Below are 19,298 nucleotides of genomic sequence, written 5' to 3' on the forward strand. Positions count from 1 at the left end.
GCTGTGCTCCCGCTTACTGTCAAGGCCATTTGCTCCAAATAGGCTTTGTGTTTTTCCTGAAGAACGTCATTTTTCATTTTATCCTGTTCATAACTGAGTAGTTAGACCTGTACATTCCCGGTGGAAAAAGCAATGTCAAACAACTGATCTTTATGAGTTGCTGCAAAGGTGGGTCTGAATTCTGACATGCCTCATTTCTGGATCCAGTGGGAAGGGTGGCTGCTACTCTGCTGCATTGGAAGGTCTGGAGGTGATAGTAGAAGACCATCCTGTGCCACAGGAATGGTAGAAATGTTTGATAGCAATCAAATAAATCTATCTCAAATCAATTCAGTCAGAGGTACCAAGATTTAGCTTTGAGTATTAGCAACAGGCTTCTCTTTTGTGGAAGAAAAATGAACTATGTTGGAATGGGAATTTAGGCTGAGTGAGAATGTAACCCTCAGTGTGGCCCTTGCTCCAAATCAAAACTTACATGTTTGTTTTTATTTGTCTAAATCATTGCAAAACCAGGAAGTGGGAGGAAAAGTTGTTTGCTTTCATATAAAGGGAAGTTTATTCATGAAGGATGCAAGTAAAATGCACCAGTGCTCAAGGCTTCCAGATGGTGAGAATTCCAGTGTTTGGAAACCTGCAGCTTTTGCCTCAAGTATTTTAGGAAAGTTTATGTAGCTTGTAAAGAATTATTCTGTACTGAAATATGTTTCTCCAGGCTTTGTTTCAAGAGCTTCCCTTGCAACTCACCAGCTCTCAGTGTCCACTCCTGAAGTTTTATTATTTTTTTTTTGGTGGGAGAGGGTGAAGGAGGGACTAATAACTTTAAAATCAGATAGAATTACTCCCCAAGGCAAAGTTTGTGTCCAGTTCTCTGCAAATAACTCTGACTTAAATATGACGGTAACAGGTTCATCCTAGTCTGGAACCATTCTCTCTTGTAATCAGGTCTGATTTCCCAGTAACCAGTTCAGTTTACCAAGCTGTAGTTAACTAGCTATGTCCCCCACCCCAATTGCTTATGGACTATTAAGAAAAAAACGTCTTGTTATAGGGTTATGTAAGAGATGATAGCATTAAGGAGGGGACAGATGGACACTAAGCATCTGGGAGAGAACAGTAGCAGGCCCAACAGTGTTTGGCTCAGATAACTGTAAATGAGTGCAAGTTAAACCTTACCACCCTATCTTTTCCCAGCTCTCTCCAAATGACTTCTATGTTTTTGCTTTAGTTAGATCTTTACACCCTTCACACGTGTTCTCTCATCTTTTTCACCACCTGCACTGCTTACAGATGTTTCTTTGATCCTATCAGTTTGGGAGAAGCAATACTTTTGATCAGGGTTTCCTTAACTTGTAAATTTTTTGACAGCATGAAACTAAGAATGTGCATGTGTGATAACTTGTTGAGAGCTGCCACAGGAATTGTTTGCATTGGTGAGACTGATGTGTTCATAGGTACATAGCCTAAAATGAGTTAAGTTTTTCTTCTCTGTTTCCTAAGCAGTCTGATTTTACCTAAACCAAACTTCTTTTGCTCTTGCATATTCTTGTTGAGTTTGGCGCTATCCTCTACAGTCTGTTTCTATAACCTTAATGTTCTTGATTTAGCCAAGTTATTATTATTCAAGTATTTATTATTCTTATGAATATAGTCAAGTGTAAGAGAGCCAAGTGTGTGCTTCACAGCCTTTCTGATATTTAAGTGACTTTGATTCTATTGCGTGTCTACACAAATGTATCTGAATCTGTTTCAATATTTACCAGTATGTTGTGCTGGCCGAATTAGAGGTGTTGGAATTTTTCCTTCCTCTCCCAGCCATTTTCCCAGAGCCTGAGAAACCTTTTCTTCTGAAGAAGAATGTTTACACAACTTTGCATTGGTCACCAAGTACATGAAGTTTTGATATCTGAATGACTAGAGATCAGCCAGCAGCAGGACTTTTTATGTTTTTAGAAGTGTTAACTCTTCGGTTTGTTTATGGCAGTAGTAAGCAAGTAGACAAGCATACAGGATATTTTTATACTTGCAGAGAACAGTTCAAAGCTCAAGTACTGCCTGCCTACCATTTGGAGTCAGCAGCAGGCAGTGGGGAAGTACTCCATGTAGGAAGGGAGGTAGTTGCTGTACTTGGTACTTTGTTCCAGAAGTGCTCCTGCTTTGATTAATTTTCAGTCCTTTGACAGATCTTGTCTGTAGGTCTTTTTCCTCTGCTTGGTTTTCAGGAAGGCTGCAGAGAAAATGTCTGCAGCTTAGAGATCCAAAGTGTTGCAATTCACATGCTCTGTGCCAGAAATACCTGTTTCATTCTTGCTTGTTATTCCTGGTTGCTCTGACTAGCAGGCTGATTTTTCAGTGCTAGATTTAACACTTAAAGGAAGCAGTTGTCCAAAATACAAACTCTTAAATACAGCGGAAATGTGTCTACATGATTAATTAGGCTCCCTTTAGATGTTGGGGGAAAAAGCCTTTAATGTAGGGGTGTGGTGTATTAAAAATAAACGTCTACTTCATAATGATATTAGAAAACATCCCAGGATTGCTGGCTTTTTCAGTCTGGGGCACGCTTTATTAATGTACTGACTTTTCATACACAATTTAATAGTAATTGAAAGTGTTTTGTCTCTCTATTTTTTTTTTTTTTTTTTTTTTTTACATTACACCAGTTGGAAAACAGCTCTCTATATTAAGCTGATATTAGTAAGACCATGGGGAAGTAATATGCCTGCCTGTACTCTGCCCATATCTTGAGACTCATCTGTGTTGGCACAATATGCGTCAGGATGTTACAAACTTATCCACTTCCAAAAGGTTTTCCTTTGTCTTGCTTCTCATCTTAATTAAGTCTGCAGTATGTGTATATGCTTCTGTGGATCAAATTCTGTGAATTAAATTCTATGAATCCTTGAGGTGCCAAGAATGTCAAAGATGAGCTTTCAGTGTAAAAAGTCTTGAATTCAGCATAACTTCTTTGGTTTATTCTGTAATCATATCTTCAGTAATTTATGCTGTTCAGTGTGTCCTGCAGATGCTTGAGATGGGAAAGCAAAACCCAAAGTTGGAAAACACAACCCCAGCATAGTCTCAAAAAAATCCAGTAGCTTTAATTCCTCCATGTTACATTCACATACACTGATTTATTTATTTATTTATTTTACACACACACACACACACACACACACACACTCACTCACTCACTCACTCACTCACTCTCCTCCCCTGTGAAGAAGGATTGGCTCTGTAGAGGACAGTTCAGAAACAGAACTTGATTTAGTTTAATTTGAGAACCAAATTACTTTTTACAGGAACTAAATTTTGTCTGCTGGAAGAGGACAATTAGGATTGCCCTGAGTATCTAGAACAAAGCCATTTTTTGAGAGTATTTTCTTCAGTAATTTCCTAAGCCCAGGAATTCTGTACAGATATATTGCATCACTAGGAACAGTAGTTTACAAAACGTGTTGGACTAGATAGATGCACATAAGGTGTACGGCTTGGGTTAATGAAACAGCAGACTGTGTAAATGTATGAATACGAAAGTTTTTGATGTGCTTTCTCACTTTCAGAGCAATTATCTTCTTGGGAGGTAGTGGAGGGTTGCCAAAATATCTAAGGACAGGGAGGGGAGAACTTGCCAGTACTTGGTTTATGAATGAAGGAGAAAGGAGGTCTGTGTCATTTACAGTGACATGTAAATGCTCTCTTCCAGTTTTCACCTGGCAGCTACAAAAGGCCACGCAGAATGCCTCAGGATTATGGTGACACATGGTGCAGACGTGACAGCCCAAGATGGTGCAGGTATGCCTCTGAGAACATAAACCTGTAGCATAATGTGCTTCATTTGCCTACAGTTCTGGATGTGCAGATTGCAATGAAAATTTGACAGCACTGCTCCCCCTCCCTTGCATACCATGTATGAAAAGCACTTGTAACCATGGAGGGCTTGGATATGCTTGCTTTTCTGCATATAGAATTCAGATTCTATGCCCTGAAAATTTTTGCACTAATACGATAAATGTCAGAATTTATAGTTGACTCCTGTTGCAAAATAATAGTTTGATTTTATTAATCATTGCTGTTATTCCCCCCCAAAAAAACAACAACAACAACAACAAAAAGAAACAGCAAAAAACAGAACTTTTTGTTTACTTCATATGAGATTTTGCATAGATGAAATCAAGGTCTTGTATGTTGCTTTTATGTGTATCCAAGCTATTAACTCCATTAACTGCACAGAAGTTGCAGTAAGATGTTTCCTCAGGATTATGACATACTGAAAATAGCTGATACGGGCTAAAACAGAGAGAGAGCTATTAAATATGCTGTTTCAGCCCGTGAAAGTCTGTCTTAATTATTGCTCCACTAGGACAATAATGAAAGCTGAATTTGAAACTGGCAAACACTTCTTAGCACTTCTTTTCAGTTGACATATCTGTGAAATCTGTGACCAGCATTTTGTCTGGCTATCAGAACCACCTAAATGAAGTGTCAGTATTCTGCCTCTGCAATCATGATCTGTAAATGTTGGGTTCAGTTTTAGCCACCGATTACAGCCCTAGTGAATTTGTCATACACTGAAATGATTTGCCTCCATGAGGAGGAAGTAAGTGTCTGTGATACTACAAGAAGTATTCAGATTATACATAATGATAAGAGAATATATGCAGTAATAAAAGTGTTACTCAGAATTCATACTTCATCTTGTCTCAGGTTTTATTAGTCATCTGGATAAATAACAGGTTGCCTGCTCTTGCTTGAGAGTGTCAACCCTGTGTTTCTTAGGAAACATCATTTCTGTAAAAGTCTCATTATTTGCTGCGAGGTTTTACTGTCATAATTGGCTCTACTGTCTGTTATTGAGTATTAAATCTTAGACCCTTCTTTTCATGCACAGATAATTTATTCTTTTGTTGTCTTTGGCCCATTTAATTTTTCAGGGGCTCTGTAAAATAAAACTAGAGGAGAGACTGCAAAATCTTCATCATTAATATATATACAGTAAATCACTGTACTGCATAGCTAAATATGACCTCACAGATGCTAAGTAAATTAAGAGAAAGGGATGTCTACAAGATGCAAACTGAAATAGTTATGTGTTCTGAGTCCTCATATATTTGCATTTTGTGGATGATAAAAATTTGTTGTAGTGATGAATTCAGATGGTTTGCTCTTCGTGCTAGCTTCCTTTTTCATTGCAAAAAAAAATAAATCATGCAGACACCTTGACCGACATCTATCTGCAAGGGAGGCTGTGTAATTTAGGAAAATTGTTTTATATGAAACAAAACATATCTGCATAATGTTAGACTTATTTCCACTAAGGCAGACTCTTTACACAATGTTTGTGTCATTCCTGTATGTGAAGCTAGACATTAAGATTGTTGTCCAGGCAGATAATGGAATAGTCTGCTGTAACTGTATTCTACTTAATGCAGGACTTTATTTTATTTTCTCTTGCTAATTCCAATGCTTTGGAGTGATTGAATGCTTAATTTGCTTTGCTTTTGTTGATCTAGGGCACAGTGCTTTACATCTTGCAGCAAAGAACAGCCACCCTGATTGCATTAAGAGGTTACTTCAGGTAAAGTAAAATTAAATTTATTTTGATTTTTTCTGAGATTTCTCTTTGGTGGTTCTTCACTAGATATTGACATACTTCCTGCTAATAACCTGTACCGCACTCCTGTTCTGTTGCCTCGTTTCCTTGCAAGCAATAGACATGCTTGAGTTTAAGACCTTTTAGGCACTGTGAACAGATGATAGAAAACTGTGGTATCTCCCCTGCGTGATCCACGAATTCAGTTTTGCCTCTGCAACTGATCTGACGTAGTGGGGCTGGGTCTCGAGCAGACTACGGCGTCTAATTTCCCAACCTCAGTCTATGCAGTTGGATGGCTTGGAAGTGGATGGTATAGAACAGGTATAGCGAAAGAGGATTCTTAATGTGTGGTGTGGTGGGACTTTGATATTGATCGACTGGAATGTTTTCTGTCTGTGCAATGTAAAAAAATACATTGTTGGCCTGTGTCAACAATGGCTGTCAAATGTAGAATCAAAGGGAAAAGAAAACAAAGTAGTTTGATACTAATCCTCAACAACATGACGTGAAGGACAGTGAGGGGTTAGAAAAAGAGTAGAAAGAAGGGAGGGGGAGGGGGGTAAGAAAAATAAAAATGAAGATAAAGAGAAGGTTCTTAGGACACTGAGGGAGGCTGAAGATGTGTGTTAGTAAGCAAGGAGAAGCATTGTTCATCTGAGCTCCATTGCAGAAAGCCACGTAAGTTTTGTTGATGGAGGTGATTAGAGTAATGGGATAGATATTTAGAAAGAGTGTAGAATTATCAATAAGATTGTGGCTAAGACTACGGATGAAATAATGAACCTACAAAATAACACTGCCTGAGCGCAGTGGTATAGAAAGGGATTGGATCCCATTTCTCAACCTCGAAATTCATTTCCAGTGGTTACTTCAGGGCTCTCCAAGTCTGGTGTGACTGATGCCTGTAAATGTCTCTGACCATACTGAGTCAAATTTAATTGACTCCCACTCATTGCAAGCTGAACCTCCCACCCTCTTCTCCCCCGCCATTCTTGCACACTTGGAAGGGGTTATGATTAAGCAGCAAGACTCTTTTCTTTGTGATTTGGTTAGAAAAATCTACTGGATTCTAGAGCAAACCCATTTAAAGCATAAACAGTGACATCAAGCTGTCACTAATTGTATCGCATGCAACAGCATGATCAACTCTGCAACTAGATGTGTTTAAATATCTGCTGCCTATTCACCTGCCCACTGTAACCACAAACTGCTTTTGTTGATGTCTTGCTAATTTTATTACAACATATGTATTTCCAAGCAAGTTTGTAAGTCCAAACCCTTTGGTAATATTCTCCAATAATTCATGATCTTTGGATTGCTTTCTTGCATCTGTAGACCAACTTTGTGATATAAGGTGTTTGTACATGTGAGAAATGTCTAATCTTAACATAGATAATTATTTTACACAGGCTGAATCTTGACATTTTTTGTTATATAATTTGGTAGCCTGCACAAAATTGTTTTCTTGAGAAACCATGGAAGAATTGGAGGCAGTGCTACATTTGAAAGTTGCAATATCTAATGTTTGATTTTTAGAAACTAAAAATTTCAGTGTGATATCTTTGCCATAAACTAGAAGTAAAATCTTCCGTACCAAAGCAAGTCTATATAAAGATTTGCAATTTGATATTTTTATATTTATTACTTCAAAGTCTAGCTTAATCAGTAAGCAGGTGGCTTAAAATATTACAAAATATAACTGGCTTTTAGATGCTTTAGTTCTTACAAATGGAAGTGAAGCATTATGTCCTTCAACAGAAAAAATGTAATGTTAATGCATTAGAATATGTTTGCTTTAGCTCCTAGTGTAATGTAAAATACAAACTTTTTACTTTTTTCAGGCAAGGGGGGGAGAGATTCTTTTTGGTTTTCAGATAGAAACTGTTCCAAAACTGTAACTTTTTTTTCTAGGGATATGTCTCTCACCATGAGCGTTTCCTATGACTTCAGAATAAGCTGTTACCAAGAAAGGATAGAGCAGATTGGTAGAGAGGAAAGCTGTGCTTTTCATCAGTATTCTTGTTCACTTTTATTGTACAGGCTGACCTTTGTGAAATAGCTCATAAAACTGTTCTCAGAGATGTTCAGCTCTCTGGCCTTAACATCAAACGTATGTTTTATTTTCTTGGTGTTTCTCTAATTTTTTTTTCTCCTTTCTGGATTATACAGTGTAAATGTTCAGTAGACAGCACTGACAATTCTGGGAAAACAGCTTTACACTATGCAGGTAACTTCTTTGTTAAAAGTGTGTACTATGTATTTTGTCATGCTTGATGTTCCTAGCTCGTGAACTTGGTGAAGCTTTGTAGGTTCTAAATGCATAAATATAGTGACTCCCTTCCCACTTATAGGACAAATAGTGGGCAAAATGGTGAGCTATATTAAAGGTGGCTTATTTCTGCTCTGTCATTCCATTTTTTTCTAGCTTTCTCTGACTAATCTTTCGATTTTATTTCCAACTTGTCAGATTTGTTGAAATGCCTGCATTTTTAATCTGACAATGAAAGTTTGTTTACTTTTCTAAAAATGAATATATTATTGACTAATTGAAGATTTGAACAGCTAAGGGATACAAGTTCATTCTCATGGCTTATAAATTTGGGGTATTTTTCAATACTGTGAATAGCAAATTTCAGTTAATTATAGTTAGCAAGTTCATTCTTACATGTGCAAAGCCATTGAAATACTTAAAAATTAAGATAAGGTTGATTCTGACTCCAGTGCTTAATTTATACTATAAATAATAGTTTTATTTCTGTATACAGCTTGCTGTTCATCCTCTTTGTCTCTTTCCATCTTTCTTAAAAACAGAGATTTGATTTAATTTGTTTATCTTGAACACCATTGTAATGATGCAATATTGCAAATGGGAAGTGTGGAACACAGGTTTCAAAAAAAGTGGGTTTCATGGACTTTCATGCTAGTTTTTTTATTTCTTTTAGCTGCATGTGGTTGTCTTCAGGCAGTTCAACTTCTCTGTGAACACAAATGTCCAATTAACGTCAAAGATTTGGTACGTACCTCTTCTCCCATTGTTTGCTTCAAAGCTTTTACTTCCTTCTCCTTCAGTCAATCTCAGGTATCGTAGTTCAAAGCAATGCTACTGTTGTATTTCATTTTGGATTTCTCTGGCAGAGAATATTCCTTTTGCGGCTGGCCATAGTAGATGTGGGAAACCACTATCATATACTAGTGCTAGGGTTTGCTGTTTGTTAAATTGAGGGTTTGATACAAGTGTCTAGAATCAATTCTGATATATTCAAAACACGATTAAAAGTCTTCCCACTCACTCCAGTAGACTGTGGGAAACAAACGTTATGTGGCAAGTGCTGCAAAAAAAAATATACTTGGTATAGTGTAAAGGCTAAGGGACAGTACATTCTGTATTATGAAATGACTACAAACAACCAGATCTATCTTTGAAAATGATGCAGTTGCCTGATAGAAAACTCTGATGATAAAGAGAGTGGACCTGACAGAAATTAGACCAAAAAAAATCGGGGGGAGGAAGGCATTTAACTTTTTTTTTTTTTTTTTTTATCTTTCCTCCATCTTATCTTCCTATCTGGTCTTTTTGATGAGTTAAAAAACAAGCAAACAAACACTCATGAACATTAGATCTAAAATTTCAGCAGATGCATTTTAAAGGCAGAAAAGTTTGTCTTTTTTTTTTTTAATCCTAAGAATTAGGAAGGCTATGGGAGAATCTTAAGATGCCCTCAACTGCATCATGGGTGATCATGAGGAAGACAGAGCTAAGCCCACCTCAGGTGCACAACAAAATGATGTCAAGCAATGGTCACAGTTTGGACAGTAGGTCTGATTGGGAAATTCCAATTATGTGTTAAGGAAGAAAAGAATTATTACCATGTAGGTGGTGAAACACTGGAAATGGGACCAAAATACATCATGGTGTCTCTGTCCATGGACATGCTTAAAACTTGACTGGACAAGTCTCTGAGCAATGTACTGTGAAGACAAGTTTGCCTTTCTCTGGAATGAGGGCAAAGGAGAAAAAAAAAATCTCTAAAGTTATCTTCCAATTGAAGTTACTCTGTTATTCTAAGAAATGGATTATTTTTGCCTTGTACTTAGTTAAAATTAACCTTTTTGTTGTGGACTTATTTATAGGTATTGTATAGTTGCAAAATCACCATGTTATAGCATTAAGCAAACAGAAAAGGGAGTACAGACAGCAAAAAGCATTCCTGTTCCTAATGCTTTGCTGAGTGATTCCATTCGCAGAACTAAAGGAAGGAATTAAATAAACCCAGCTACATTTATAGTACATGAGAAAAACATACAGATAGTGCCTTGTTTGTGCAGTGTAAAAGGAAGGTACATAGCTGACCTTTAAATCTCAGGGTGGTATTTGTAAGTTGTCGAATTATTGTTTATAGTTTCTTTAAATGCATTCCTAGGATGGGAACATACCTCTGCTTCTTGCAGTACAAAATGGTCATACAGAAGTCTGCAAATACCTTCTGGATCACGGAGCAGACGTCAACACCAGGGATAAAAATGGAAGGTACAGCAGGTTAACCATCACCATGTTAATTCTTTTCTGGGACTGACTGTCAAACGATGCTCTCTTCCCAAAATCGTTGTTATGTGAAACAACGCTTTCAATACCAGAGAGAATATCCCAATTGCCAAGAAAGCTTACAGAATTCCACCTAAAGGGAAAGGTGAAACAGAAACTAAATAACTCTAAAACTAGATCATGCCTGTAAGATTTTCATTGGGTTACCAAAGCAGCAAATCCCATTTTAAAATCATTCCTACAAGAGTTTGAATGATAGCACTTGCCCACACATCACTTTGTATGTGTCCCAGTTTTCAATGCTGCTCTGTTCTTGGCATGAGTTAGTTTCTCCAATTTTAATCTGAAAACTGTTACTTGGGAGTGACATCCATGGGGAGCTCTCTTTTCTAATGTAACACAGGCACAGCACCAAGAGAAAATACAGTAAAACTGTTGTATCGTGGAGATGCTGTCTTCTCAGAAAGTGCCATTTAGAGACTTGTTGCATTAATAGACATCTAGCATGTCAGAAAGTTGTTTTTAAACCAGAGCATCCTTATTCTGGAAAAAAAAAGTACTCATTTTGATGACACTGATGAAGTTTAAGAGTTTTTGAATATTATGGACTGTTTTATAAACGATGAAACTGCAAAGGTAAAGCCAGATGCTGAGAAGACTTGGCACTTAATAATTATCTTGGTTATTATGTGATAAAATGCCCATATTGCTTTTTGGGAACACCTGGGAGGATGAGACTGGGCCCTAGCTTGGTTTATGAGAGCAAAGTTCTATTAGTCTGCTTGTTGTTTTAAGTTGCCTAAAGAAAACCCCTTTGTTGGTTTATGGTTGGTTGCTTTGTTTAAATGGCTTCCACGGTGCTTTGAACTTGAGGTGGTGCTACCATTCTGGGACCTCTGCCTTTCACTCACTAGCTTGCTTTTAATCAACAGGTAGCGTTAACAGTCTGTTATTTAATTGGATGAAGGTATTTCTGTTATACATAAGACAGTACTTGCAACTTTGGTATTCTTTATTTTTTTTAAGAAAATACAGTGTGTAAAAGCAGGAAAAACTATATAACGTGGAACGTACCATTTAAATTCCCACTTTGCTTATGGTAAGCAGAAGAACTACTCAGTCGTCTCCTGCTCACAGAATTGGTTGCATATTTAATGAGAAAGTAGAAGTCTTAATGGGAGGAGAAAGAGAGAACCTTTGAAAATGGCTTGTCCAATTCCCTCTGTTGTCCAGACTAAACTAGTCATTTTGGCAGTCTAAAACCATCCCTGTGGAACTGCTATCCAAGTTACCACTCAACATTTGACTTTTTACCACAGTACTGCAACAGCCATCACTTCCCCAGGGCTTGCCTGTTACAGGGATTGTGTTTAATTCATCAGTGAAATGGTTGCCTTAATATCTAGCAAATATCTAAACATCTGGGGTTGTTCAGCCTAGGGAAAAGGAGTCTCAGGAGAGTCTTTATCACACTGTACAATTACCTTAAAGGAGGCTATACTGAGGTGGGGACTGTACCTTTCTCCCAAGCACCAAGTGATGAGGGGAAATGGCCTCACGTTATGCCAAGGAAGGTTTAGGTTGGATATTGGGAGAAATTTCTGTAGTAACTTCTTAGTTTCATATCTGCACTGAGAAACGTGTTTGCCTGTGAACTTGGCCAGCCTATTAGGAATGATTTCACATTTAAAAGGGAGAATTCTGCTGTGGCAGGAAAGCAATATTAGAGCATGCTCAAGAGGTGGGGTTCTCTCTGTTTTATAGTTATCCTGTATGATCCCTAAAAGTCACTGAGGAAAAACAGATACAACCTGTTAGGAAAATGCTCCTTCTGTATGTTACCCTTAACGTAGGAGGCACTGTCAAGATGCCCTCTGTTGGAGAGGGAATTGGTTATGCTCTAAGGAACTTCTTTATCTTTTTCATTTGAGAATGCCTCAGGATTTGAGGTCAAACCACCTTTCAGTCTCACTGAAGAGCTTTGAGAAATATATTTGGCTTTTTGGGTGATACCTGTCTATTTTGCTTAAAAACAACGTGAAGGAGAGAAGTGATGAAATAAAGGCTTTCATGTTGTAATTGCAGTGTGACAGTGAGATCTGATAGTCTGACTATCCTTCATCCACTTCTCTCTCTCCTTTTAGCTTCAGGAACCCATTTTTAGAAATGTTTTGAGACATGTGCAAAGCATAACAGCTCTTTGCAGAAGGTCCAGCTGGGGTGTATGGGGAAGAGGAGGAGGGGCAGGCAGGTGTCTGTGCTAGAAAAGACAGTTGTATGTATGTGTTGATAGAAATGTTGATAAAATTTTGTTCTTCGTTACACAACACCTGTCACGCTTTCTTCCTGACAAAATGAGCTGTGGCTTCAAAGGTTATTCTTGATAATTTTACTTTGTGTTTCTTTTGTCCAGAACTGCTTTGATGATGGCTTGCGAAGCTGGTAACCTTAACATGGTGGAAGCATTCCTTAAGAAAGGTGCAGATGTCAGTTTAGTAGATGTCTTTGGGCAGAATGCCTTGCATTACTCCAAAATCTCTGAGAATGCAGGGATCCAGAATCTTCTATCATCAAAGTTGTCTCAGGATGTGGGTACGTAAGAGATGCTGATACGCTGTTTGTCACTTTTCGTTTTGGCTGTGTTTATGTTTAGTAATGAACAAATCTACTTTGTGAAGTAACTTCAAAAATTTTAAAAGCTGTCTTCAAGATGGTCTGGCTGAAGCTTTTCAAAACAGGCAAATGTGGTATTTGCTGTATATGGTAATATCCAGTGTAAGACAAAATATTCAACAGGGCAAACAGGTGTTCTGGAGAAAGAAAAGGTAAGCTGATATAACAGCATAGTGAAGTCTTGTATAGAATTTGAACTAGATCCTCTTTTTACTATGTGAAAGACTATGTTTAGCTCCTCAGTAGAGGAATTCAGAAGGAACTAATGCAGACAGGACTTCATGGTCAAGCTGAAACAGATTTTTGAAGTAGAAAGTTAATTTGAAAGAAAGGTAAGAGGCTACAGTAGAAGCAGAATTGTCACTATCCTTCGAATTTTATATGAATATAAAACAAAAGAAAGCAGCAGAGAGGATGTATTTAAATGGGGTTTTGAATTTTAGGTATATTGCTCAGATTTCAAACAGGAGTTCAAAAAACAAACAGCATTTATGATGCAGGACGTAGAGCTGAGAGAAGGGTTAGGCAAATAACTTTTTTCTTGATCGTTGTTCTTAATTCCATTTTTTTTTTTTGCTTCACAGATACAAAATCACCAACTAAATCAAAGCAGGTATTTATCATTTTGATTTTAAAAATACTCGGGCTTTAAAGGCTTGTAGCTCATGGAAAAAATAGTAACTGCCGTGACTGGTAGCAGTAGATGTGACTAGTAGCTAGTAGTCACTGTGAGATGCACATCTAATAACTGCTCTGTAATGTGAAAAGTTTTTGTTGCTTATTAAGGAATGTGTTTTAGGAGCATCAGTTTTGGGTTCACCTTCTCAGTGACATAGCTGCCAGATTCCTCAGTGAGAAAAGGAAGGGAGGATGCATGTGCATGCACACATGTGTGCCAGGAAGATATTCCACCATTCTCATGTATTGCAGGAGCTTTGCTGGACTCTGGTCTCTTCAAACTGTATAGAAAATTATCTAAAAAAGTTTTCTGTTTCCAAATATATATCTATCGGAAGGTTTTCCCTGGTTGCACCTTACTGGTGACCCCTATCTGTGAGACTCTTATCAGATTTAGGCGATTAAATAAGTTTCTTACGTTCTCTATTTAGTATCGTGCTATCTTGGAGTGCAAATATCTTGTAGACTTGCTGGTGGCTGGAGATTAGATGAGGGTGCTATGTATTGGTTCATTCTTTCTCTGAGGGGAGAAGTTGGGTTTTTCAGGGAATTCAGGCAGAAGCTGATGGAGAGGAAACGTGATAGCTGTTAAGAGTGGCGTGACTGGAATATGAATGAATGGAAGTTGATGGAGAGGAAAGATGGTAGCTATTAAGAATGGCATGACTGGACTATGAATGGATTTCTGGAAGTATTCAAGATCACTAGTGCTAAACTTGTTGTCAGCTTCTGCTTTTTCACTAAATCTTGTTTGTTTTCACTGAAGCATGGATTACAAGGGAACTTATTGTCAGGCATGTTTAATATCTATGTGTTATTAGAGATGTAGTCTTTACGTAGAAAAAAAGGAACTGCATGAGCTGCTAAAGTTGATATTAATGTGGGAAAATATATATGTATATATATATTTGTGAAACAACTTGCTCGGACTTTACTAACCAAACTAACAAACCTACCTTCTCTGGCTGGTGAAACTTGCAGCATGATCAAGGCTCTAAATTAAGTTCAGAAAGAAGTGGAACTCCAAAAAAACGCAAAGCCCCACCTCCTCCTATCAGTCCTATTCAGGTAACGAAAAGACCAATCTTGAGATACTTTTAGGGGATGAAGAGCATTTTGACCATTATGTGAATGATGTGGGCTGAATTTGAGCTGTCACTCCTACTTTATATGCCTGTCATATTATGAGTGCTTTTCCTGACATTAAGATGACACCATGAAAATACACATTGGTTAGTTTAACTAAGAAAATTGCTTGAAATATAGCATGGTTTAAGATACAGTAGTACAAATTTTACTGTATAGGTGCTTTTCCATCTAAAATTGAAAGTTTCCTTGTTTTGCAGACTTCCTTAAGTAAATTATATGTATTTTAAATCTACATATGTATGTACACATTATTATATGCATATATACATATGATAGTAAAACACTTAAATAGATTTTTATAGTACCTAAATACAGTTTAACAGGTTTAATGTTAAACAGAAAAGTTACCTGTACAACAAATGCACTGCAAGTGTGATACTGGCTCAAAAGAGCACTGAATAATTAAATTTGCCCTTTGAAATGAACCCAGAGTTGTGACTTATGTTAGTGCAAGGAAAAGTACTCGCATGTGTTTGTGTCTATATATGGCACATGTTGGAGGATTAGTTACATGTATGCATATGTATACAAACATATACTTATTTATATATAATCTTTTACAGCTTAGTGATTTGTCCTCTCCACGCTCATCAACTTCAACTCCCATGACAGGAAAAGGACAGGCTTTCTTTGCTGACCAGGTATGCAAGATGTCAAAGTTCTCTGTTCTTACTAAGTGTGGGGGAAGAACATGTAATACCACAGCAATTTATTTTGATGACTGCAGAATCTCCTGTGAATTAATTAGCTGCATTTTAAGAATAAAAAGGAATTCAAATCTATTTCAACGTAATTTACAAGGCAGATGTGGATTGCTTTAATGTTTAATGAACATTTAAATAGAATTAGCCATAAACTAGTCAGTATATAGGAACACGGTTGTGAAAGTAAGTATTAATGGTGTGAGAACTCATTAGCTAATACCAGTGAAATACATGGGGTTGTATTGCAAAAAGTAGCGACCCTGTCACCAAAAGACTTCAGGTAAATACTTGAGCATGTTCTGTCTCGTGTTTATCTTATGGTATTGAAGATTTCTTTTTAAGTATACCACAATATATTGCAGCGATTTATCACAGGGGCTGCAGCTTTTCCAATTTATCTGTGGGATAGTAGCCCAAATTACGTTAACATTTAATGAAAACTAGACGATTTAATTCCTGTCCTGGCCACATGCTACAATTAAAAATAAAATAAAAAAAAAATAAAAAAGAAATGCCAGGTTTCATCCAACAAGGTCTATGCTATTTATATTTATCTTCTGTGAACTGTCCAACTTTATATCAGCTTTCTGTGAAAGTGTTTTTTATTTTTTTTTCTCATGTCTCAGCAGGAAGAATTCAGCTCCTTGCTTCGAGATAATAAAGACAGGCTGAGTGACAGCACAACAGGTATACAATAAAGCTTAATCCTTATTTTCTTATTTGGTTAGTTTTTTTAGGTGTTGTGAGAAGTCAGTGTGGTCAGATGTGCTCTGTGTCTTTCTACTCAGAATGTCAGCCACAATAAGTATTGGGAATAACATTATGTAATTTCACTACCAGCTCCCACCTGCTTCTATTGGGTGACTTAACACATTTCTGGGGAAACAGCTCTAGGAATTGTTCACTTGTTCACTGCACTTAATAGTCATGAAAACAAAGTGTTTAATTTGGAAAGCAAAATAACTAGCTAGCTGTGGGGTCAGTTCAACTTCTGAAAGCTTTTGAATCTTTTTTTCCTCCAAAGGTGCTGATAGTTTATTGGACGTGAGTTCTGAAACTGAACAGCAAGATCTACTTATGCTGATGCAAGCAAAAATTGCTTCTTTGACATTGCACAATAAGGAGCTACAGGACAAATTACAGGTGGTGTATTTTGTGCTGTTCTATTGCTCTGTTAACCTCTTAGTAGAACAAAGAGTTGCTTACCAATTTAAAGAGATGTTCTGTAAATGTAAAGAGCTTGTGGTGCTTGTCATGGAAACAAAACACTCTGCCCCCAAAGGATTAAAATTAGTGTTTTGATCCTTTCCCCATGAATTACCAAATATCTTTGCTTACTATGATAGTTGCATTCTAAAATATGCTGTTAACAGTTGTGTTAGCAGATCTGATTTTAATTTCCTGAGCTTTGATTATTAGCATACGGAGCTCAACGCAGACTTTCAGAGGAGCTTGGCACTTGCTGCCTTCTCTCGCTGTAGGTGATTAAATGGGACCAGCTGGGTTTTGAGTTGAAACCTGAAGGTTTCTTCCATGGTGCTTTAATTGCCCATCTTTGTAGGATGTGGTAAGGGTTGCTTCCTTTTTCCTATATATTCTGTTTTAAATAAATGTATTTGCTTTTATCGTGCATTTGTTTGGGTTTCTTTTTGCACAGGAAAGAACACCTAAAGAAGTGGATTCTGCCATAGATTCTTATCGTTCAACCCAAACAGAGTTTGATCAAGCAGTAGATAGACAAAATGAGTTTTTAGCTCAGGAGCTGAAGCCTACATTAAAAGCCACCCAGATTCAAGAAAACTTAGCAAGCCCTAGTGACGTAAAAATAAAGTACCTCCAGGAAGACTTGAAGGATGTGCAGAGGAAATTAGAAAATTCTGAAGCCAAAAGAAAGCACTTAGAAGCTCAGTTCCAGTCTAGAGTTCCAGAAGCAGATCGCTTCAATAACACAGACATTTCAGAAAATGGCTCTGATCTTAACCTGAAGTTCCAAGAAACTCAAAACAGGTATGAGGAAGCTGTGAAAGATGTTTTGAATGTACAGAGGCAAATGAAACTGGGTCTCATTTCTTCTGAAAGTGAAGAAACCAGTTCTGAGCTGAGTAGGTTGAAGGTGACATGTGAAGAAGTTGAAGTGCTTAAGCAAGAATTGAAGAAAGCATTGGAGGAAAGTGAAAGACAAAAAGAGAAAGTGAGAGAGCTCCAGAAACAGTTTGAAGAAAGAGAGCAGAATGTGGCAAGCAAATTGTCTGTGGAAGAATGTGAGGAAATAAGGAATTCATATTGTTCAGTTATTGATAATATTAATCAGGAGAAGGCACTGTTGATTGAGAGGTACAAGGAAGGGCAAGAGGAAATTAAAAGGCTACAGGACAAGCTGACAAATCAGACACAGTTAGAGTCTAGTGCTGAGTCTGGAGAAATGAAAGATGCAATGCACAGAATGATAGATGAACTCAACAGACAACTTAGTGAATTGTCACAATTGTACAAGGAGGCACAAATAGAGCTTGAAGATTATAGGAAGAGAAAATCTCTGGATGATATCGCTGTGGACTACATTCCTAGAGATGAACATGAGAAACTGATGCAGGTAACAAATTCTTTGAAATACAAAGCAGAGAATGAATTATCAGAAATGAAATCCCAGTACACAAAAGTATTAGATGAAGCAGAAGAACTAAAGCAACTGTTAGACACTCAGAAACAAAACTCTTTGCCAATTACTGAACACCATCAGGTGATGAATGTACTACAAAGTACTGTAAAGGAAATGGAGGAAGAAATAAATGAGCTCAAAGGACTGCTTACCAACAAGGAAAGTGAAGTAAGAAACCTACAGAAGGAATTATTGGAAGAAAAAGCTGCAATTAATGAAGCAATGGTACCCAAGGCTACATATGAAAAACTCCAGTCTTCATTAGAGGGTGAAGTTAGTGCTTTGTCATCCAAACTGAAGGATGTAATCAAAGAGAAGGAAAATGTGTCCTTAGATGTTATGCAACTGAGAAATGAAATTTTGCATTTGAAAGAAGAGAAAGAAGACATGCATACTCTGCTTGAAGCAAAAGAACAGGAGGTGACTGGTCTTCACCAGAAGTACCATCAAGCTCAAGAAGATTTACTTGAAATGAAAAGATACTCTGAAAGCACATCAAAACTAGAAGAGGACAAAGATAAAAAGGTTAGTGATTCACTGCCGTGGAGGGAGTAGTACACGAGTTCAGACTACAAAACATATTGGAAGGTGCATGAGTGACCTTAAGCTCCAGTTGGTGTAAGGTGTCACAGAGTGGAGTAACATTTGAGTTCATGTGACCATCTGAAAATTCAAATGCCAAAGTACTGTCTCACAGATCTTAATGTCATAGGAGTTTTTATTCAGCGTTTTTGACTTTAGTTATCTTACTCTCTGGTGGAGATAAGCATCTTCACCTCTAAGTTCTGTTCAGGTTAGGTTCACAAAATTCAGCGAACCTAACCTTAATTGAGCAAATTCAAAGTGGAATTTACAGCAGGAAGAGGTTCATGAGGAGACAAAAAAACATCAGGATCAGGAAACAGCAGACATTCACTATTCTGAGTTTACTGTATCATCTCAGCCTCAGCGTGACAGTTTTTTTCCTGTGCCGTTATGTCTGTCACAATTTCTTTATAAAAAGCTATGCAGTTTGCTTAGTGTAAGTAGCTGGCCTGTTTGGTATGTTTCAGTCTTGTGTTAAGAAGCAGCATCTGCAAAGGTGGTAAATACAACGTTCGTAAATATTACTCTTTCAGAGCCAGGAATGCATTTTGAATGCTGGGATTGCGGTAGAGAAGCATTGTAACCCTTCACTTACATGACATCTCTGTTTGTCCATTGAGTTTTCATCTAGTTTTCTGCCACTTCTTAAATATGAGTCAAAAATGCTTATTTGTATAGGATGAGACCCATGGGAACATAGTATGCCTTGCAGCT

General features: G+C 37.4%; 1 protein-coding gene and 1 long non-coding RNA gene across 7 annotated transcripts in view; one reads left to right on the forward strand and one right to left on the reverse strand.

Moving 5' to 3' along the window:
• The window catches only part of LOC118156567, a 754,908-nt gene that overhangs the window by 565,876 nt on the left and 169,734 nt on the right, over positions 1–19,298 (reverse strand). The gene's annotated exons all lie outside the window — the stretch shown is intronic.
• Positions 1–19,298, forward strand: part of RAI14 (retinoic acid induced 14) — an 87,587-nt gene that overhangs the window by 64,118 nt on the left and 4,171 nt on the right. For 3 of the 6 annotated variants that reach the window (XM_035310699.1, XM_035310700.1, XM_035310701.1), the window contains exons 4-15: positions 3,704–3,792; positions 5,511–5,575; positions 7,763–7,820; positions 8,536–8,606; positions 10,015–10,121; positions 12,550–12,728; positions 13,394–13,422; positions 14,469–14,555; positions 15,200–15,277; positions 15,967–16,027; positions 16,365–16,483; positions 16,998–18,524. In XM_035310699.1, coding sequence (XP_035166590.1) covers positions 3,704–3,792; positions 5,511–5,575; positions 7,763–7,820; positions 8,536–8,606; positions 10,015–10,121; positions 12,550–12,728; positions 13,394–13,422; positions 14,469–14,555; positions 15,200–15,277; positions 15,967–16,027; positions 16,365–16,483; positions 16,998–18,524 — 2,470 coding nt within the window. The remainder of the gene's footprint in view (positions 1–3,703; positions 3,793–5,510; positions 5,576–7,762; positions 7,821–8,535; positions 8,607–10,014; positions 10,122–12,549; positions 12,729–13,393; positions 13,423–14,468; positions 14,556–15,199; positions 15,278–15,966; positions 16,028–16,364; positions 16,484–16,997; positions 18,525–19,298) is intronic. The other 3 variants (XM_035310703.1, XM_035310704.1, XM_035310705.1) reach the window with 3 other exon arrangements.

Source organism: Oxyura jamaicensis, chromosome Z (assembly GCF_011077185.1).
Source record: "Oxyura jamaicensis isolate SHBP4307 breed ruddy duck chromosome Z, BPBGC_Ojam_1.0, whole genome shotgun sequence".
Taxonomy (NCBI): domain Eukaryota; kingdom Metazoa; phylum Chordata; class Aves; order Anseriformes; family Anatidae; genus Oxyura; species Oxyura jamaicensis.